Below are 20,738 nucleotides of genomic sequence, written 5' to 3' on the forward strand. Positions count from 1 at the left end.
ACCCTCTCAGAAACAGTGAGGGGAGAGGGGCTGAAGAGCAGGATTATGAATACAATAACACAAAGCAGAAGAGATGGTCACAGTCTTTATTTCCACTTTAAGTCTTTAGCCATCAGTAAAGTGAACGGGCAAAAAAAAACAACCAACTGACAGACAAACCCACTTTAGCTGGTTATTTCCAAATATAAATAACTGTGGGACAACTGAAATTGAGCCAAAATAGAAAAAGGGAGCGGGGAATTTAAAAGACAAAAGTAAGCCTAGCTGCACTCCCTTTTCATAGTGTCAGCGAAGAGGAAGTGCCGTAACAAAAAGGAAGCTATGGTTACATTTGATCAGACGTTTATTCCAACAGTAGGCATGGAATTGCACTTTCATGAAAATGCCGAGCTGAATCGAGTCCAGTGCACTGGGGGCATTGTGTGCACTTAGCTTGATTTCTGCTGCAGCTCCTTCATTCTGTTCAGGGCACTGCCAGCCTGGAACCACTCAATCTGCGACTCGTTGAAGGTGTGGTTCAACATGATTGTTTCTTGGCTCCCATTGGGATGCTTGATGATGCATTTCAGAGGCTAAAGGAAAAGATGGTTCTTATTTTCCCCCTTCTTTTTCAAAGGAGTCAGTTAGCTCAGGCTTCTCACAGGAAAATCCCTGCATGTTTCTAAGGAGCTGAAAACAGTGGTGGTCTTGACCAGCACACAGAAGTGTGGCTGGAGTTCCTTCTAGGGAGCTCTCCTGCCTAAGGCAACGAGTCTGAACTGAAAATACCCTAGAGGGTTTCTCATAACAGGTCAGGGTAATGTGATCTGATTCCCCCCAGCTCTCCAGGCCCCACTGCTGGTGTGCAGCATTCCCTCTGACTGGAAGGTTGCGGGGCCATTGCTGCCTGTGCTGCCTCAGGCCCTAGCACCCAGCTCCACAGTTCTCCACTAGTGGCTCATCCCTGACCCCAAGTGCAATGACAGGATAAGCAGGTACCTTTCCAGGAGCAAAGTCTGCCAGCCCCACGATGCTCAGCTTGTCCACAGGATGAATCTTGTTGTAGTCTGCTGGATCCGCAAAAGTAAGAGGCAGCAGACCTTGCTTCTTCAGGTTGGTTTCTGCAGAGAACAAACCACTGAATCAACTCACTGCAGGGGATCAGTGGCTGCTCAGTGCTTCTCCAAGGAGTTCAACAGTAATTACTAACCCAGGAACAAAATGAGCATATCCACTGTTTGTGCCTTATCTAACTACATACACAACAGCATTCCTGACATGAGACCATGCAATTTGTCAGCAGATAGAGTTCCTGTTCATAGGCATTGAGCCCTGAGGCAAGGTAAACATCTCTTCTACCCAAAGCAAACATCCTGTTTACATACATTACAGGGGAAGTGCAGCTTACCGTGGATCCTGGCAAAGCTCTTGGTGATGATGACCCTGCCCCCTAAGTGACGTGGCTCCAAGGCTGCGTGCTCTCGGCTTGATCCCTCACCATAGTTTTCATCCCCAATAACTGCCCATTTGACACCCATTTTCTGTGATACAAGAAAAAGATTTAGAATTCTGCACCCACTCAAATGAGGAATTTACAATAAGTACATCACCAAAATATCTAATTTCAGTGCAACACTACTAACATTGCAGCGCTATAATACGTTCTACCAGAAGGCTCTCTTTGGTTCTAAGGAAGGACAGAAATAGAGGAATTAAGAGCTTCAGAGCAGTTAGGCATTGCTGCCCTTGGCTAACATGGACTGAAGAGGATTGCTTTTGGGATCCGGAGCAAATCCTTGTCGCCACGTTTCTTTACAGTCTTGTGCTGTGGCAGCACACACACTGGCAGTGATCCCTGCTCTACTTTTTGGAAGTCATACTTTCAGCTTGAACTTCAGTCTACCAGAGGATCCCACTTGAGATCACTGCCAAGCCGTTCAGAGAGCGAAAGGCCATTTCTTGAAGATCCAATCCAAGTTTTAAAGAACAAAGGGGTCAAGATATTTATTTCACTGTTAGACTAGTCGGGTTAATTCTTTAGCTTTACATATAACTGAGGTCCATCTGCTTAGATAGGAAGGTGGGATTTAGTTGCAGTCACAACTTTTTACAAGTGACACAAACACCTGTATATTGCAAGTGCCTAGAAGTGTTCTTCCCCTTTCATCCTCCCCTTCATCTAGGGTTTCTGGTCCCCTCTGGATCACAAGATCCTCCTCCCTCAGCCTCACAGCAGGCAGGGAAAGAACCTCCTACAAGAACTGCCACAAACAGAAAAAGTCTTGAACACTGAGTCAATTCACAACTGCTGTTACTTGAGCAGTAGGGCGAGGTCCTTGCTGTTGGCAGAACACACAGTGCAAGCATCCTCTTAAAACAGATGCATCAAGACGAAGTCCCACCTTATAGTAACGGGCTGTGTCTGGGACAGGCCCAAACTCCTGCGTCAGTGCATTCCTCACAGAGTTGGCTTTGCCATTTTCAATGTTGATAGCGCCGATGAGCAGGTTGTTGGAGATGTTGTCCAAATGGCCACGGAATTTGAGCCACGGTCCAGCAGCAGAAATATGATCAGTGGTGCATTTCCCTTTTACCTAAGGGGTAGTAGAAGAGATGGATGTATTAGGATTACTGATGCTTCCTCACACTTTTTATTCTGAAGAATCTTCACATCTCTTTTTAAAAGCACAAACCCAAGCCAATTGCATCTGTTATACAATCAAGGCGCACTAAGGCAGAATGCAGTGGTCCTTTTGCATGCTTTGATTAGAAACAAGATCTCCATCCCAAAGGGGAAAATGTATAAAAATGAGGTTAGCCACAACATCTTGTGCCATGTTCTCACTTCCCTCAGCAGCGTGTTCAAATAGCAAAAACAATCAAGTTCTTCCTGTTACAGCTCAGACTCTCTGCTGGAAAAGCTCAGCAAGACACCAAGTGTTCCCCTCTGAGTTTCCAGTCTGTATAAGGCCTTCTCAGCCTGTTGCAACAGAATTCCCAACAGAGAGAACAGCTTTCCTACTGGTAGTCCCACAGTGTTTCCAAAGGAATTGTATGTGTCAAACAAGCACCAGCTCAGCATGGAACCATGGCTCTTGCGAATACCTGAAGCTCTGCCACTGAGAACCAACAATGCTCCTGCAGGACAATTCCTAAGGGGCTGTATTTCTGCACCTATCACTGTGCTAACTGAAACTCTTACTTTGTGAACTCACCACAGAGAGGGAGGAGAAACTCTTTGTCTTCCTTAGTAGACTGAAATGTAATGTTTAATTATTACAAAGTAAGAGCTTCTCTTCCTGTAAAACAACACAACTACTGATGGATGACAAGATTCTAAGAACCTAGTTTCAGAGAAAATACCTCTTAAAACTGTCAGGTTATAGAGATGCTGATGAATGGTTATAACTGGGAAAAATTCTCCAGACTGCATGGTATGGGTGGGATCACATGTTGTTTTTCACAATATTAGCTAACTAGCCCCAAGCAGAAAAGTCTCTTAGTTACATTAAATGTAGTATTGGAAGGAAACATCAACACAAGAGAAGGAAGACCCTTGTTTCACTTCCCATAATAATGCAACTGTAAGGGAAGAATCTCAGACACTCAAGTCACACCAAAAGCTTCTGTAGTAACTGATGTACAAATCCCTGCTCAGCAGCCCTGCCATAGCTGGTGTTCTCTTTGCTCCTGACCTTGATGAGGATCAGCATGTCTTCTAGATCCTTGCCATCCCACTTATCAAAGGGCTCAAGAAGCTGCAGGCGCTGGCTGGTGGGGCTCACATCCACATGCTGCCCACTGCCGTCCTTGGGAGGGTACTGATATGTGTCCTGGCCTGGGTCAAAATCCTTCCAAAAACAAAAGGAAAAACATCAGTCTCAGCCAACCCTAACATCACTTGAGGAGAACAAGACAATAACGGCAACTGCACCAACTAAGCCTTAACATTAAGAAGAGGGCAATGCAAAGAGGGAAGCTCCCCTACTATACATAAAGAACAAACAGTGACAGGGCTTCCCTCCCCAGACCAAGCAGTTACCAGCCTAGGCAGCTCATCTGCATCAGGTGCTTCTAGTTTAAACTTCTTCCCATCTGCTCCTGTCAGGAAATCTGTCTCAGGGTTAAATTTCAGAGTGCCAGCAATGGACAGGGCTGTGACAATCTGAAAGAAAAATGACAATTTAAACACATAGTCTTCCTCTCGTCTCTTCACTTGAAAATCCTATGCCTAAAAGATAGCAGTCAGAAAGCTCTCATAACTACACACCAAACTACACTGTGTCTCCTTCTCAAGGGGGCAGAATGAGCTCCCAAGACACTGAACTATCCCACGGGCTGCCTGTGGCTGTCTCTTACCTCTGGGGAGGTCACAAACGCGTGAGTCTCTGGGTTGGCATCATTGCGACCTGTGAAATTCCGGTTGTAAGATGTAACTATTGTGTTTTTCTCTCCCTTCTTTATGTCCTTCCTGTAAAAAGAAGGAAACACATTCCTCAGATCCAAAAGGAATATTACTTCTAGATGTTTTGCTGTTAAAATCCCGTCTTGACTTCAGTATCAGTCACTGACTTTGGGAAATGCTAATTAGTGCCCAGACATGTTTTCCTCCCTTAAGTACAGACTCAAAACCAAGAACAGTGAAAAGCCAAGTCAGACATTGATTCCCAGAGTAGTTTTCATAGACCATGTTGTGCACTGTTGAACTGTCTGAACAATTATCTACTAGAGTATGTACCTTTGGACACCTCACCATTAGCAAGGACAAAGCATGTGTCTCCCATTGCTCTTATCAGGAATTTTCCTCCCTGCCACTCCAATGATTGAAGCCAGACCAATAGCTTATCCTATTTTAAAAGAACCAAACAAACTCCAGCCCATCTTCTCAAAGATGACTAATCTCTCTCTCTATTTTTGTCTGCTACCAGAAACCTAAAGATGTGGCCACACGTGTGGTCTTTTTGCAGCTTCATTCGTCTAAAGGCTCAGCTTAAATCTGCAGTCTTTCATTTCTCCTCCTCCACAGCACATCACACAGCTGCATCCAATGGCTAGGGTGCGTTTAATTCCTAGTGTGTGGAATTTACAATCAAATTTGGCTTCACAGAGCACTCCAAGAGCTTCAAAATACAAAACCAGAGAGAGGTCCCACTTTCCCTTTACCTGTCCCACTGGCCGATGCATGGCCCACAAGCATTGGCAAGAATCAGTCCTCCAACATCTCGCAGGATTTGTGCCTGGGGACAGACAACAATTTCATTACTAGTAAGAAGCCCAGAATACATTTCTGGTGTTGCTCTTTCAGAAAAAGAGGACACTCACAAAGCACCTACCCAAGAACATTTCTCTCCTTGTTTCACCCCCAAGTTTTGAGATTCTTTCATCAATGTGTGGGGTTTGATCCCAGTAAACTCTAAGTTAACACTCAGAAAAGCAAAGGAAGATTTTACCATCGAGTCTCCAATTCTACCTACTTTAAATGGAACAATTCAGCTACTCAGATATTTGACTGAGAGCAGCAGCTGGTCTGATTGATTTTCTGCACAATTCCTGTCAGCATAAGGGTTGATCAGGTAAAAGTGCAGGCAAGAAATGCCTACTCAGTGCATTCAGAACAGGATTCAATCAAGAGGGCAGCTTTTGAAGAAGCCCATGTAAGGACTCATGTAGTTGGTTCCCAAGCTGTGACAGCATCCAACATTTACTAATTATAAGAACCAATTAACAAATTGTTGTATTTTTCTCCCCATGCCAAACTGTTCTTAAATGAGGAAAAAGATCAACATATCCAGTAAAAACACTGTCTGGGTAATGTCAGAACCTGGGGGCATAGCAGCACAAGGCTGGTTACTAGATTAGTGATTGTACCTCTAGTGATAAGCAAAGACAAAGTTTCAGAGGCTTCCTTTAGCCAGACTCCTGAGCATTGTCTGGAAAAGCTGAGCATGTATTGTTTGGAAGTGTACAGAGTGGTCATACTCACATAACCATCCCTTTCAATGGTGGCACGGATCTGCTCTGAGCCTGGTGTGATTGTGAACTTTGACTTGCACTTCAACCCGTGTGCCAGTGCCTGCTTTGCCACTGCTGCAGAGCGTCCCATATCCTCATAGCTGGAGTTGGTGCAGCTGCCAATCAGGCCTATGGGGTTTGACAGAGAGAGAAAGGAAGGTGGTTGAGAGACAGGAAGGTGGTTACTGCAGCCATGGTTCCAGAATGCTCCTCCCTAATCACCTCTCAGCAGAAAACAATGGACAACCTATTCCACCAACAAGGAATCTGAGACAATTTCAGGTGCTAACACTGCCAAACCTCCCAGCAAGATCCTGTGGTCACAAGCAATCCTTTTGTCAGGTCCTGGAGATGCTATGTCAGAACACACTACCTGGCCACTAGTCTAGTTACTGTTTTACAAGGTCAGAGTGGCATCTACTTGCACTTTGCAGATTACTACAGAGAAGTACTCAGGTATTCATCCAGAGATACAAAAAGGGCTACAAATCAAGATGAAAAGGAACTGAAGAAATAATTAAAGAAGTGGGTGCCTCACTATTCAAATTGAATTTCAAGTTTCCCAGCTGTCTCAGCATACACTTTTTTTTTTGCTAGCCAAAGAACCCACTGACATATTTTTTCCTTCTGAGAAATTTACACACCCAACGCTCACCTGTTTTCTTGGCTAGACCCCGAGGTACCATTCAGTTTTGGTACAGACATTCTGTAGTCCTTGGATAAAGCATCCTTTGTTAGGGTACAAACACCACAGGAGGACACACTGTGCTGCACTGACAGTACTCTAGGGCTAACCAGTAAAGAGTAACTCTTCACTTCAAGTTACTTCAAGTTATTTGTAACAGCAGTGAATAACAAGTTTCCCACCTGCAGTGTGGCCTTTACAATGTATTTGCATTCTTTTCATTCCCACCTGGAACAACCCAAGAGAAGCCAGCCAATGGGCTACAGTCCTACAAACGTGCAGGTATCCAAGCCTGCTCTTTAGGACAAGTATTAACTTTCCTAGGTCCCGAGAGCTCAACAGCCATCTGCAGGGAGAACTCACAATCCTGCTCCTGACAGATCTTTGTTCAAAGCCTATTGCATGAATTTGACCAGAAGTGTTATTCAACAAGTAACACTACTGTCTACCCAAGTATTTCAAAGTTCCCAACAAGGGGAAGAACTTGCCTGCTTCTTGAGATTAAAATCTCTCCAGCCATCCCAGATTTAGGCCACACGTACAGGATGAGAAGAGACTACAATTCCCAGAAAGTTCATATACCTATGAAGAAATGACACTGACCCAAAATCAAAGGAGCAGTAATTAAGGGACTGGACCTCAAGCTACACAATGAACCACTTATTCCAAAACAGCAACATTCATGCCACAAAGATGTAGACAAAAGAATGAATACTACCCACCAACTCTGATATCAACAGGCCAGCCCTCCTTTTCTGCCACAGTACCAACATCTGACACAGGGTGCGCCAGGTCTGGTGTGAAAGGTCCATTGATATGTGGCTTCAGCTTTAAGAAATAGTGACAAAGTCAGAAATTGCAGTAGCCAAGAAAAAAACCTCAGTCAGCAGCAAATAAATTCCTTTCATAGCTTCATGCAGAAGCTGTTTAGGATTCACCTACACAAACTACTGAGTTGTCAGTGGAGCAGACCTGAGTGTCATTCTAGGACAGCCAGGGGTGTTGCATCTAACTCTCAGTACAGTCCTCATTCACACAAACAGTCACATCACATCCATGATGGCAAGCAGGAAGAAAGCCTTACCTCACTGAGGTTGATTTCTATCACCTGGTCGTACTGACAACCAGCATCTGGCACCAAGTATTGCTGGAACTCATCTGCCAGTGCAGCTATGTCTGGAATAAGAAAGAAGACAGACCTGAATAACTGCAACAAATACAGGGGAAAAGAAGACGACTGGAACAACTGAACACAGGGTCTGCAAGATATCTCCCCAGGCACTTCATCTATAGACCCCATTCTTTTACATGCAAGGTCAGAAGTTAACAGCAGACAAAACTGCAGGAAGATGCTGCTCCCAGAATTCACCTTCTCTCCACACTTCTACCCACTTCAACCCTCAAGCTCTTACCAGCTCGCCCAGTCTTGCCCAGGTATTTCTTCATCCGTGCGTTGTAAGGGAAGACTGAGGTGGTAGCTCCAATTTCAGCTCCCATATTACAGATTGTTGCCATTCCTAGAAGAAGAACGGGAGAAAAGATCGTGAGGTCAATGATCCAAGTCCAAGACCATCCAATTCCTCAAAGGTCAAACCACAGAAAAGATAGCAAAGCCAAGAGAGATCAGGTTCATTAGGCATAAAAATGTAACTGCACCGCAGACAGGATGCACTGTCTACATAATGGCTGGTTCAGTCCCTAATGTTTCTGATCAATATTATGTCTGCGACCAGACTTTGCTACAAGGAAGGAGTTGAAAGCCATAGAAGTTCTTGATTCTGGAAGGTCTAAATATGGACTCCTCCCCATCTGCACTGATGGGGATATGCTTACAGCAACGAGCAGCGTCTCTGCTACCCACAATGAGTGTCCTGTCTCTCCTTAGCATCTAATTTATCTTTACTGGAAGAGCCAGAATGCATTTATCTATATGAGAAATTTGATGAGTCGAGTAAAAGCTTCTGGTGATTGAGTACAATAAAAAAACCATTTCCTCGTGGCACTAGGACCACCCAGTGCCTTTCAAGGACACAGCATGAAGCCATGCTGAGAAAACGAGATGCCGTTTTATATTTAGGGGGCTAGAAGCAGATAGCACAGTTCAGCTCCAGCTGATTCAAGAGAAGAAAAATCTTAAATCGCTCTCAGTTTGTAAAAACCAAGCTATCCAAATTGTAGCCAAGCCATATGAACAGAGAGAAGTCCAGCTTGAAGGCTGCATTTTAGCCAAAGGAAGTGACAACCCCCATACTTCTGTCCTGACAAGTATCACAACAGACAACTGTAATACCTGCTCATCCCAGTTCAGCACCCAAGACCCACAGTCAACTAGACTCCAAGTTAAACTACTACTTTCTGGTCTTCCCTCTGCTCTGCTTTTTGGAGAAGTTTTTCTTTAGCAGATATCACAAACGTTCCCTTTCTGTCCACAGCTTATTTTAGGCTGAACTGAAAATGTCTTCCTTACCAATCCAGACATCTTTATCCTCCAAGCATACAGCACAATACCTCCATCCTTACTCGCATCCTGACAACACCATCTTACAGGATTCTTCATAGTTAACTGTTCAGTGTTTCACAAAAAGATTCAATGGAGAGAGGCCATTTTTTCACAGAGGGGTGCTACCTCGTTACGTCACCCGCACCCCTGCCAGTTTGCAGAGAACCAGACTGACAGTTTGCAGTGTACTAATCACTCAGCCTGGCTAAGAGGGAGTATGTAACACTTTCTGTATGATTCCCTTCCCAACCTCTGCAAACAACATCCACCACCACCGACACTCAGCTCCAGATAAGAGATTCCTGCTGTCTTACCAGTGCAAGAGATGGAATCCACACCAGGCCCGTGGTATTCGATGATGGCACCTGTTCCACCCTTAACAGTGAGGATGCCAGCCACTTTCAGGATCACATCTTTAGGAGAACTCCAGCCAGAAAGCTTGCCAGTTAATTTTACACCAATAACCTGAGTAACATTAAATATATATATATATTATACTGTCATCATTTCCCTTCAGTAGCCAAAATAATTCCTCATACTCCTCAGAACGTGGGTAGTCACAACACCAAAAGGGTGAAAAATCCTGAAATACCACAACACACGCACAAGGGCTGAACCCAATGACAGAGCCAACTGAAGGGAGATCACTACTTGCCTACTTTTCTCAATCTTTGAATAAAAAGGCTGGAAACGGAAACTCAGAGCTACCAATGAATCACAGACCAGCTGTTTGAACTGATGTAGGATTACAAATTAAACCATTAACTGTACATAATGCCTAACTTACGTTTCTTATGTATCTTAAGTCTCACCTGCCACATAGAGGATTAGTATTCCTTTTACTCCTACCTTTGGGCATTTGAGCTCCCAAGGGATTCCTGCCATGACATCTACAGCATCAGCTCCACCCACTCCGATGCAGATTCCCCCCAAGCCACCTCCGTTGGGGGTGTGTGAGTCTGTGCCAATCAACATAACCCCAGGGTAGGAGTAGTTCTCCAGAATGATCTGAAAATAAAAATGGATCGTTTGCTTGCTTGTTTGGTGGGAAAGGAGGGGGGAGACACCAAGGAAAACAACAAAAACAAGAATCTAGATTAGTTTTTATTTGCAGATTTCAGTAGCAAGAAAGTAATTTAATTTGCTTTGTAAGTTGTAAGTTTGCTTTGTAAATTGTAAGTTCAGCTGTATTTCAAATTCCTTTCAGAGGAATGACAGAACAAGGTACCAGGTCTTGGCCCAAGGGTCCTTGCTCATCCCAAGATAACACTTACTAATAAAACTTAAACTGTGAAGTTCCTTTTTCCACTGGAAGATGACTTCTTTCCAGTAACCTTTGTTGGAGTTTAGGGACCTGTTGCTCAGCCTCCAACCCCTTGACTCAACTGCTGAACGAGCCAATTCACCTGTCCAGTGCCAGCAAGATCTTTTGCAGACTTTATGGTCCCACAGCAGTAGAATACCAACTGGCCCCTCCAACCCATGCTGCAGGCCAAAGCCTAATCACATGGAGGAATAACTGACAAATATACCAGGAGGTTGCATTTCCCTCACTGCTGACCCAGAACAGCCTTGGCAGAACTCAACAAGCCCTTTATAAAGAAAGCTACAACTTTGCCTCTAATACTTCCAGATTTACATAAATGTACAAGAGAGTCACTTCCAAGGCCTCACTTTGCCAGAGCTGGATTCTGAAGCTATAAAGCATGTCTGGTTTTCTCCAACCAGAGAAAGTGAATCACAAGAAAGCTAGCAACAACAGTAGGTAGCTATGTTGCCACACGACAAACATTATGAGTTGTTTCAGAGCAGAAGTAACCTGAAGTGTTCCCACAAGCTTTTGGAGAGTTCACCTGTTCTATTTCCTTCCTCTGCTGTGTCACACTAAGTTAAAGTAAGTCATTCCATAGCTAAGAGCAGAGTGCTCTTGACTGCGTGTGGTCACAAGCTCCCTGCTGAGAGAATGTTTAACAGCAGTCATCCATACCCCCCTCCATTCCTTTTGCATGTGTTGCACTTCAATTCTTCCTACCTGCACTCAGTAGCAATGTAAAATGTCTAGTAGACACAGGGGGAATCAACAGACCAAGTCAGGGAAATCTGGCTAGAGGTATTGATTTTAAAAGTCAAAAAGCCTCATTATGTGATAAGTTATCTTGGGAAGGTCATCTTCTTTTGAGGTGCAACTGCCATAACAAGATCATCTCAGACCTGAACACTACCTGAAATCTGTTCTGTATTTTATCCCGTTCAGACAGCAATTAGTTATGTGGTGCTGTTGAGTACTAAAAGTCAGCTGCTCTAGTTGGTGTCCTCATACACTTTCTTGGTTTACTATAGAACAAAATGTATATAAAATAACCCCCCTAAAGGTGCATTCCTGAAGCCTCTTTTCTTAACATTAAAAGGAATGCATATTAGCCTTATGTAGCCACTTCATGGCACCACTTTACTGTCCAACCATATCAAAATGAGCCAGCACCAAAACAGTACAGATTCTCTGATTCACGTGGCCTGCTGCTGGCACTCCATAATCATGCATCAGGTTACAGTTTGACAAAAATAACCCCTAAATAAAAACACTGTCGTCGAGATAACTGAAAGAGAGAAAGCAAGAAAACTCTCCTGCCCCAAAGAGAGCTGCTCCTCTGAACTGGTGAGATTTCTAAGGGTTTGTGCCCCCCCTTCACCACGAGGTAAAAGAGTCACGGGGTGTTCCAGGTCTGCAAATACATACATTACCTGGTGAATGATTCCTGATCCAGGTTTCCAGAATCCCACTCCATACTTGGCACCAGCCGTCGATAGAAAGTTGTACACTTCCTGATTTATGTCCTAGTCACACAGGGAAACACACAATATTAATAACGCACGTTCTTCCACAGAGCACAAATTTGAACACATTCCCTTCTACTCAAGCCTGTCCAGAGATTGTTCCATGGTTTTGGAACCATGATGTGGAACCAGGAGGTGCACATCACTCCCAAAACCAAAAGGGATCAGTGCCAGTCTGTCATCACAGGCCACTTAATTTCACTCAATTTCATCCCACTTGTAACTCTACTAATACATCTTTTTTAGTTTCAATTCCAGTACCTGCCAACAAGGTATTTGAGAACGCTCTGGTTATTTCTTGTATTCTCACAAGGTACTCTAACCCATTTTCACTCCTTCTGACCCCTCCTTCCTTTTCTGCCAGCTGTCTCCTTTGTTTCACACATGCTTTGCAGACATTTCTCATCTCTCAGATTAGCACTTTGGCTTTACTTTTACGGATGAAGAAATAAAATTGAAAGTTGCTCACTGCCAGAGGAGTTGGTGGGTGTCATTTCTCATTCTGTTCAGTCGCCTGCTAAAGACTCACACAATGCTGCCTTTCTTGCTGCACTACCACCATTACTTGCAGAGGTCACACCGTGAAAATTGCTTGTGAGAATAACCACGGTTGCCAAGGAAGTACAACGGTACGCATGTTCTGATAACTCCTGGCAGAGAGTGGCAGAGTAGATAAGATAAGCACTAGCAGAAGAGTTTTGTAAAGACTGTTCTCAGGCAGCTATGCTTCAGAATAAAGAGGAAACTAGGATAATAGAAGAACTATCTCAGCACACACTTGCTGAAGTTTCCCATGAGGCAGCAACAGTTCTTTAAGCCCTGTTTTCCACGGGGAGTCAGGTCACTTTACTCTGTTTGTACATCTCTTCCCCAGTAAAGTACGATGAGCCAGGAGCAGATTCAAACCACCCTCTGGTCTGCCAGCATTCACAGTGTGCCAACTGGCAGCTTCAGAAGCAGAACACAGTCAGAAGAAGGCAAGACCTTTACTTGGTCTGCTCAGAGTGGCTGGCAGAGGAGGGACTCAGCTCAGCAGCAGAATACCACAGGCACTACAAAGAACGAATACAGGAATAAGGGAGAGAGAAACACAGCTTCTTTCCTCCTCCTTATTTAGTAAGGTTCCAAATTCTTAACCTCACAACGTTAGCCTAAGGCAAACTGTAGAGCAAGAACTCCCTTAATTCACTCCTAGGCAGCGTAAGTTAGTTTACTCTAGGCTGAAGGAAGAAAGAAAAAAAAAAAAAGCAGTTACTTCAACATCAGGAGTTTCTGAGAACAGATACACACAACAATCTTAAAATCCATCAAATCCATCTGGACACCCACAAAGGGCTAGACAGGTTCTTCTGTTTTGGTACCAGGATCCAAGTCATAGATCCTTCTAGCTATGGCAGTGGACTCGCACTATGCCCACTTGGGGGCTTCCTCCATCTCCCTGCTATACTAACAGGATGTCCTTCCATGGCAGATTTGCTGTGGTATGTGGAACAGAGGTGTGTGCATCTGTATTTGACAGAAACCTCTAAGGAGGAATAAGCAGTAAAAAATGAAGGAGAAAGTTAAAAAAAAAAAAAAAAAAAAAGGCAACACAAAACTTCAGTGAACATGCAGCTGGACAAACAACACTGGAATTCACAAATAAAGGACAATAGCCTTCATGCCTACATATATATTTATATCTGTCCTTGCTGGTCCCGAATGCTGCACACGTCTCAGTAAGCGTTCGGCTAATCACATGCAAGTGGTCTGGGAAACAAAAGTAGTTATTTGCTGCCCATTTGGGGTGTAAATCAATGTGATACAGACATGTTCAGGATGTTTTTCATGCTGCCATGCCATAGCATAAACAGCACACTCCCTAGCATGACCTGTCTTCCTTTTCTAACCTCTGAAATTTATTTTTCTCATTCCTTTACTTCCAATATCTTTTCACTGTACAGAACACGTATGATCTATATGATTGCTAGCAGATTAAGTCTCTTTCCATATTCAGGGTTCTTTAAATCATATAATGATTTAAATCAGCTGAAAAATTCCCAAAGTCCTGCCTGCTCAGTTTCTTCACTGCATCTGCCATACCTACAGAGCTGACCACCACAGGTAACCTGGTACCACGTCTGATTTCATGGCTGTTCTAGAAAAAAATAAAAAAATCTCTTCCTAGAGTGGAAAGAGGCCTTCAAACAGTCTGAATTTAAGTCTCTGCATTAATCACCTTGGCTCTTCGAAGATCCTTTTCACCACCTGACTGAGCTTCTATGAGGTGATCACAGTGGATGGTGGAAGGCACGGCCACTTTGGGCAGCCCGCTGCTGATGAACTGTAGCATTGCCATCTGAGCAGTGGCGTCCTGCATGGCCACACGGTCAGGCCTTAGGCGCAAATAGGTCTTGCCTCTCTCAATCTCCTGTTTTGCTGGGTCATCCAGGTGTCCATATACAATCTTCTCAGATAAGGTCAGGGGACGGTCGAGCCTGGGGAGACAAAGGGATTTTGTATCTGCATGTTATCTACTTTGACATTTGCCCTTTTAAGGATGTAACTGAATAAAGATACTCTCTGCTACCACTCAGACTACTAAGATGTGAATACAGACACCTGCATGCTCATCTTACAGAATTAAAATATCAACTGGTAGCTCACTGAAACAGATGCTTGGCCCAGAAAGTTCAAAAGGATGCAGACTGATGTCACTTTTGCTTTCTTATGTACTCTCTCTATATAATAAAGTAATGACTGTATAGGAAATGCTTGAAAAACTTAACATGAGCCAGCAGTGTGCCCTTGAGACTCGGAAGGCAAATGGTATCCTGGGCTCCATTAAAAGAGGGGTGGCCAGCAGTGACAGCGAGGTGATTGTCTCCCTCTACTCTGCTCTTGTGAGGCCCCAGCTGGAGTACTGCATCCAAGTGTGGAGCCCCCACTATAAAAAAAGACAGGGAGCTGCTGGAGAGGGTCCAGAGGAGAGCCATGAAGATGATCAGGGGACTGGAGCACGAGGACAGGCTGAGGGAGCTGGGCTTGTTCAGCCTGGAGAAAAGAAGGCTGTGGGGTGACCTCACTGCAGCCTTTCAGTACCTAAAGGGAGCCTACAAACAGGAGGGGAATCGACTCTTTGAAAGGGTAGGTAATAGCAGGACAAGGGGAACTGGTTTTAAGTTGAGGGAGGGGAGATTTAGGTTGGATGTCAGGAGGAAGTTCTTTACAGAGAGTGTGGTGAGGTGCTGGAACAGGCTGCCCAGAGAGGCTGTGGATGCCCCGTCCCTGGAGGTGTTCAAGGCCAGATTGGATGGGGTCCTGGGCAGCCTGGTCTAGTATTAAATGGGGAGATTGGTGCCCTGCATGTGGCAGGGGGGTTGGAGATTCATGATCCTTGAGGTCCCTTCCAACCCTGTGATTCTGTGACTGCTCATTTTTCAAGGTCAGACTTCAGGCCAGAGAATGAGGAAGCAAGACAGAGGTCAGACCCAATTCACAAGTACCAGAATAAGGACAAGCAAGGAGAGTTTCACAACCACAAACCTTTAGGTACTGTAGAGTTCTACTGGCTATCTCAGTTGAGGAGCATATTAAATCAGTGGTGAGATCTCGTGAGAAGGAATTGGGCAGATGCTATGACTTGAAATGAGAGTTACCACATCTAACAAAGGATGCAAAGACCAAAGGACAATTTTACAAACCACTGACAAGGTAAGTGGAGCAGGAATGACAACTCAGCAGGCACACAAGCCTCTATCAGCAGATTAAGGTCACCATGTTTACACACATTACAAATTCCTAGCCCTTCGTTTTGTGCCTAACGCCTACAGTGGAATACAGGAGAGCATTCACTGTCAAAGCTCAAAGGAGCATTAACCTACAATGACCACGACCCACGCACTGCTTCCCCAGAAAGGTGTGAGGGCCAATGCAAATACTCCAAAAAGAAGGCGTTAATAAAAGAGGACAGAGCCCTTTCTAGCACCTCCTCTGCACTGACCTGGTTCTCTACATGTCAGTGCTTCATCACAACCTTCAACCGTCCCACAGTGCCCCACTGCCACATGGAGACATTACAACCCATATTTCACTATATTTGCAACTGCCATGGCTCAAAGCTGCTCCACCTAATAAAGACACCCTTTGCCAGAGCCCTGGGATGCTTTTCCCTCCTTTCCCATTACTGCAGAGCTAAACTCTGCACACTGACCTGCCCCTTTCCCTCTTCAGTCCTCCATTCTTACCTCTTACGGACGATGTTGATGTTCTTCTCCAACTTTTCATAGTTTATGTACTCATTAGGCTCAAAGTGGCTCATGGCCACCTTGGCCCGCTGGCACAGAACGGATGCAACATGATAGCGCCGTATCCCATCATTCAGGGCATGCTGGAAAAAGGAGAGTGTTAGTGCTGGAACCCAGAACTGGTATCACTTGGAATCACTCGTTGGTATTGAGTTTACACTGTTGGGCTAGCAAACACCACCAAATGGGATTAAGCAGATACCCTTCTGTTCCACCATCACATACCAAGATCTCAGTGCAAGGTCCCTACACAAGCTCTCTGGAACATGGGAGAAGACTGTGGCACCATTTACAGCAGCTGACCTCAAAGAGACAGGTCAGTGCTAGGGTTAAAAGGCTCTCACACAGCTTTAAAAGCTGAGTCCGAGGGCAGCCTCCATTAAAACTTCCAAGGATTTGCCACATACATTTCTTAACATCCTTTGAAAGTCTCCGTTGTCACTGCTGGAAGCCTGAAACCAGACACAAGACAGGAGCGCAGAGTTCTCCCCCCTCTTACAATTTAATCTGAATTCCGCCTTTTTCTATTCATCCTCTAGTTTATGTTGACAATATTTTGGAAAGTGCAGGTTAGTAAATACACCAGCATCACACCTGGCATCCCTCGTGTACGTCTGACTGTGTATATGACTGTAAATGAGCAAAGGTCCTTTGTGCACCACAGAATCATAGCACTAACCACTGGTTCTGCGTTAGCAAAAATTCCAATCAAACCTTTAGATCACATCTTTTCATTTCTCCCTGTAAATATTTTTCCCATGGCTTTCTTGATACCAGTATTCAAAACATTGCTTAAAATTATCAAGACCAAGAGACAAAGTCTCCAATTTTTATCCAAATCTCTTGTTTTATTGTCTTTTTGATAACATTTGTTAATATTTTCCATAGTAAAAAGTCAAGGAAATCCAGGAGAGAGCACAGCAGCCAGCACACTAGCAATAAGGGTGTTGGTTGTTTTCTTACCAAACAATCCTAAGCTATTAGATACACATCTGTCAGTAGGAGCAATGCACATCTGCAGCATTTTAGCAGCCACGCACCATTTTGGTCCAAGTAAATCTGAAATAAACGTGGTGGTACAAGGAAGAGAATTGCTGTAACAGAAGGGCAAATGAAAGGCAGTCATCAGATTTCAGCCTGCTGCACTTTAAGCTTATAGCTTCCTGAATATATCACAGATGTCAGACGTGAGATGATGATTTTCCCACTGGAGAACCAACCACCACTTCCTATCTGACAAGTCAGACAGTATCTTCTCAGTTCCTGAGTACTTTTTTTTTTACTTCACTTCACTACTTTACTGAAAGCAGGCTCAGGGAAATGCAGTATTCATTAGAATACCACATAAACATTCAAATGGTGATCACAGTAATAGCTATACAAAGTAGTTGACTTCTGTTTGATCCCCACCTCAGCTCCAGATGCCAGATACAGAAGAGAAATGAGCACTGGCAAAAACACATTGCTAATGGTAGTGCCTACACTGAAAAAATTGTTCTGTAGCTGAGAGTTTGTTCCTTCAGACAGCGCTATTGTGTTCTCTGTATCTGCTGGAGTTTCCACGGAGACATTACGTTTTGAGCAACCTCCATAAAACTACAAGATTAAGTCACAAGACTGGCAGTTTCCAGTTTCATTTTCTCCCACTTTTCCCTGAAACAAGAAGTGCTTCAGGGGGTTTGTTTGGTATTTGTTTGTAACAGCCATGGGAAGTACATAGTCAGCATCATCAGGTTCTGGACTGAGCACCCAGCAAACAGCTGCCCAGCAGGCTCTTCTCACCTGGCATTTAATCTGTTTTCCCTGTACCCGAGCGTCCTTTACACAGAAAGAAACCACTGCAGGGCTCCTGAGGCTATCTGTGTATGTGTAGGTAAAAAGTCTCCCCCTAGGATAGGTAGAGACAGCTTACTAAAGGTATCATTATCTTCGAAAGCCTACTCTTATCTACATGGACTTTAAAAGCTCATCTGAAAAAAAAAACAACCAGCTGTCTTGTAGTTAGGTCACAGCACTAAACGTCCAGATGCAAGTTTGAATTCTTGAAACTCACATTTTGGCATCAAATATGGTAGACACATCCAGTAAGCATAAAGCCTGTAGTCAAAAGACTAGAAACTTTGCCACATGCTCTCCTATCCCAAAAATCACTCCCAGAAATTCTAACTAAAACCCAAAATATCATTTTTCCTCCTCCTCCTCCCTGATCTAAGAACACTAGCCAAGTTTCCAGCGTTGACCATGATTCAGCCTAAAAAAAGCACTAAGGTATAATCAACATATAAATGCAAGCTGTTTTCCCAGACCCACTTTCAAGGAGCAACCAAATTTAGCATTCCAAAGATGGGTTAAACTCTAGCCAACAGTTTTCTTGCCAACATACACAAAGCTCACAAAAATGCAATTGCTTTTTTGTATGTACCTACAAGACCTTCAGCAAAGCCCTGACTCTTCAGTCAGTTTCACAGTGCTGTTCTTTCTGTCCATTCCTTAGGCCAACTTGGCTTGAGAAACAAGATGGCTCCCAAAAGCATCTTTCAGAACAGCATGAAAAACACCTCCATCCTCTGGCACTTTTACAGGAACCATACTATAAATAGGACTGTCAGCCTGTACTGGGCTAATTCCAATTCATTTCTCTCTAAGATAAGCCTCCTACCCAGTTCCAACTCCAAAAGCCTGATCTAGGAGGAGAGATGAGCACAACCAGCATGTCATGCCATGCTCAGTACTGGCACTACCACAGCAGCTGGCAAGATGAGCCACCTTATCATTACATCTCTAGAACTGCTACACATGAGAAAAACTATTCCTTGCTTCCTTGCAACCAGCAAGGCAAACAGCAACCAGCCACAATGATGGGAAACAGTCCCTTAAACAGGGAAAAAAAGCCTACTTTGAATCTGATCATATAATACCCCCAGAATACTAAAATTTGCTGCGCTGACACATATTTGCACATTCAGATGATCTGATGTGACTGCACACACCATAAAAAGAGAACCAACCCAGTATTCTAATAAAAGATTTGCCTTCGTTTTATCAGTAATTGTTTCTGTTCAAAGTGCAAAGTAGCAGTTAGTTAACAATGATGAATATACTGAGATAACTGCAGTGATGCCATGCTGTAACGTTTACTTAAAAAAGCAATGCTTTTCTAAGGCATGCACCGAGAGCAACAGAGTAATATAAAATACAAGTCAGAACCATAGAATATACTGAATATCTTGAGTGGGAAGGGATCCATAAGGATCATCAAATCCAACTCCTGGCTCCATGTGGCACCACCCAAAAATCAGAACCAGTCTGTGAGAGCATTCTCCAAGTATTTCTTGAACTCTGACAAGCTTGGTGCTGTGCCCACCACCCTGGGCAACCTGTTCCATGCTCACTGCCTTCTTCACAAAGTGCTTTCTAAGCACTGGACTCAGTGACCCTTTACGTGTCCCTTCCAAGCTGAGATATTCTGTGACGACTCCATGATAAGGTTATTGCTGCAGCTCCCTGGGAGCAGGAACACCCTCCTCAAGGTCACAGCTGGCAAATGGAGCAGTCAGAGCTCCCAGCTTCACCACGTGGCTTACTGAGGGCAGTACAGCGAGCAGCACTACAAGAGACAACGGCATCCTATCTGCCTTCTAGGTTTTAAAAAACAACGAAGCATTTATTAGCGACTAGACAGTGAATGGGATAACGTACTTAGTATGGTAGTGCCTGCGATGGGCACAGGCAGATGTGGGTTTTAGAGGTCACGACGGAGAAGACTGGGAGGATCACTACGAACCATGCTTCAAGCCATTTGGAAAATAAAATAATAATAATAAAAACGATAATTTATGCGGCTGCCTGGTCTTGCACGGCCCCTCTAACACACGGATCCAGACACGAAGGACGGCAATCCCGGAGCAGGGCAGCCAGGAGGCGCGGAGCGCCGCGCTCCCCCCAAGGGCAGCCGCAGCTAACGGCACGAGATTAAGAGGAGCCCGCAGAAGGAGGAAGCGCGGCCCCAGGCACGATCTCTCGGCCTACCCGAGCGCGGTCACCTTGCGCTCACCTTGAGGGCCAGCGGTGCCCGGAGGCAGCGGGACCCGCCCGACACCGAGGCCCACGAGGCTGCCGCGCCTCCTCCGCCGGTACGGCCCCGCTATCGCCATGGAAACGGGCGTCAGGCCGCGCCGGGGACGCGCTGACCTACGCGCGGAGACGGCGGAGATCCGGCCCCACGCCTCCGCCGCGGCCCCGCGGTTCCTCGGCCCTCCGTCCCATCGGGCAGCGAACCTCACCCCCCCCGCCCCGCCCGGCCTTTCCCGGCCCCGCCCGTCCCGCCGCGCTCACCCGCAGCCGAGCCGCCAGGACGCAGTACGGCGCCATTTTGTGCACTGACAAAGATGAAGTCGCGCCTCGATGGCGTCAGTCGGTCCTTTTGAGACCTCCGGCGCGT

At 44.9% G+C, this 20,738-nt stretch overlaps 1 protein-coding gene across 1 annotated transcript; it reads right to left on the reverse strand.

The window, feature by feature from the left end:
• Positions 1–72: 72 nt before the first annotated feature.
• On the reverse strand, positions 73–20,736 carry ACO2 (aconitase 2). Its single transcript, XM_042890515.1, has 18 exons — positions 20,633–20,736; positions 16,238–16,380; positions 14,230–14,488; positions 11,919–12,011; positions 10,026–10,184; positions 9,491–9,641; positions 8,089–8,193; positions 7,761–7,852; positions 7,399–7,504; positions 5,963–6,120; positions 5,143–5,216; positions 4,339–4,450; positions 4,022–4,144; positions 3,675–3,830; positions 2,382–2,573; positions 1,388–1,520; positions 979–1,100; positions 73–572 (listed from the first exon to the last, which is right to left on the reverse strand). Exons 1-18 carry the CDS (start codon positions 20,666–20,668, stop codon positions 429–431), a joined length of 2,358 nt encoding a protein of 785 aa, XP_042746449.1. The 5' UTR covers positions 20,669–20,736; the 3' UTR covers positions 73–428.
• Between the last annotated feature and the right edge of the window lie 2 nt (positions 20,737–20,738).

This window comes from Lagopus leucura, unplaced genomic scaffold (genome assembly GCF_019238085.1).
Source record: "Lagopus leucura isolate 7727_CA_CO unplaced genomic scaffold, USGS_WTPT01 Super-Scaffold_100159, whole genome shotgun sequence".
Taxonomy (NCBI): domain Eukaryota; kingdom Metazoa; phylum Chordata; class Aves; order Galliformes; family Phasianidae; genus Lagopus; species Lagopus leucura.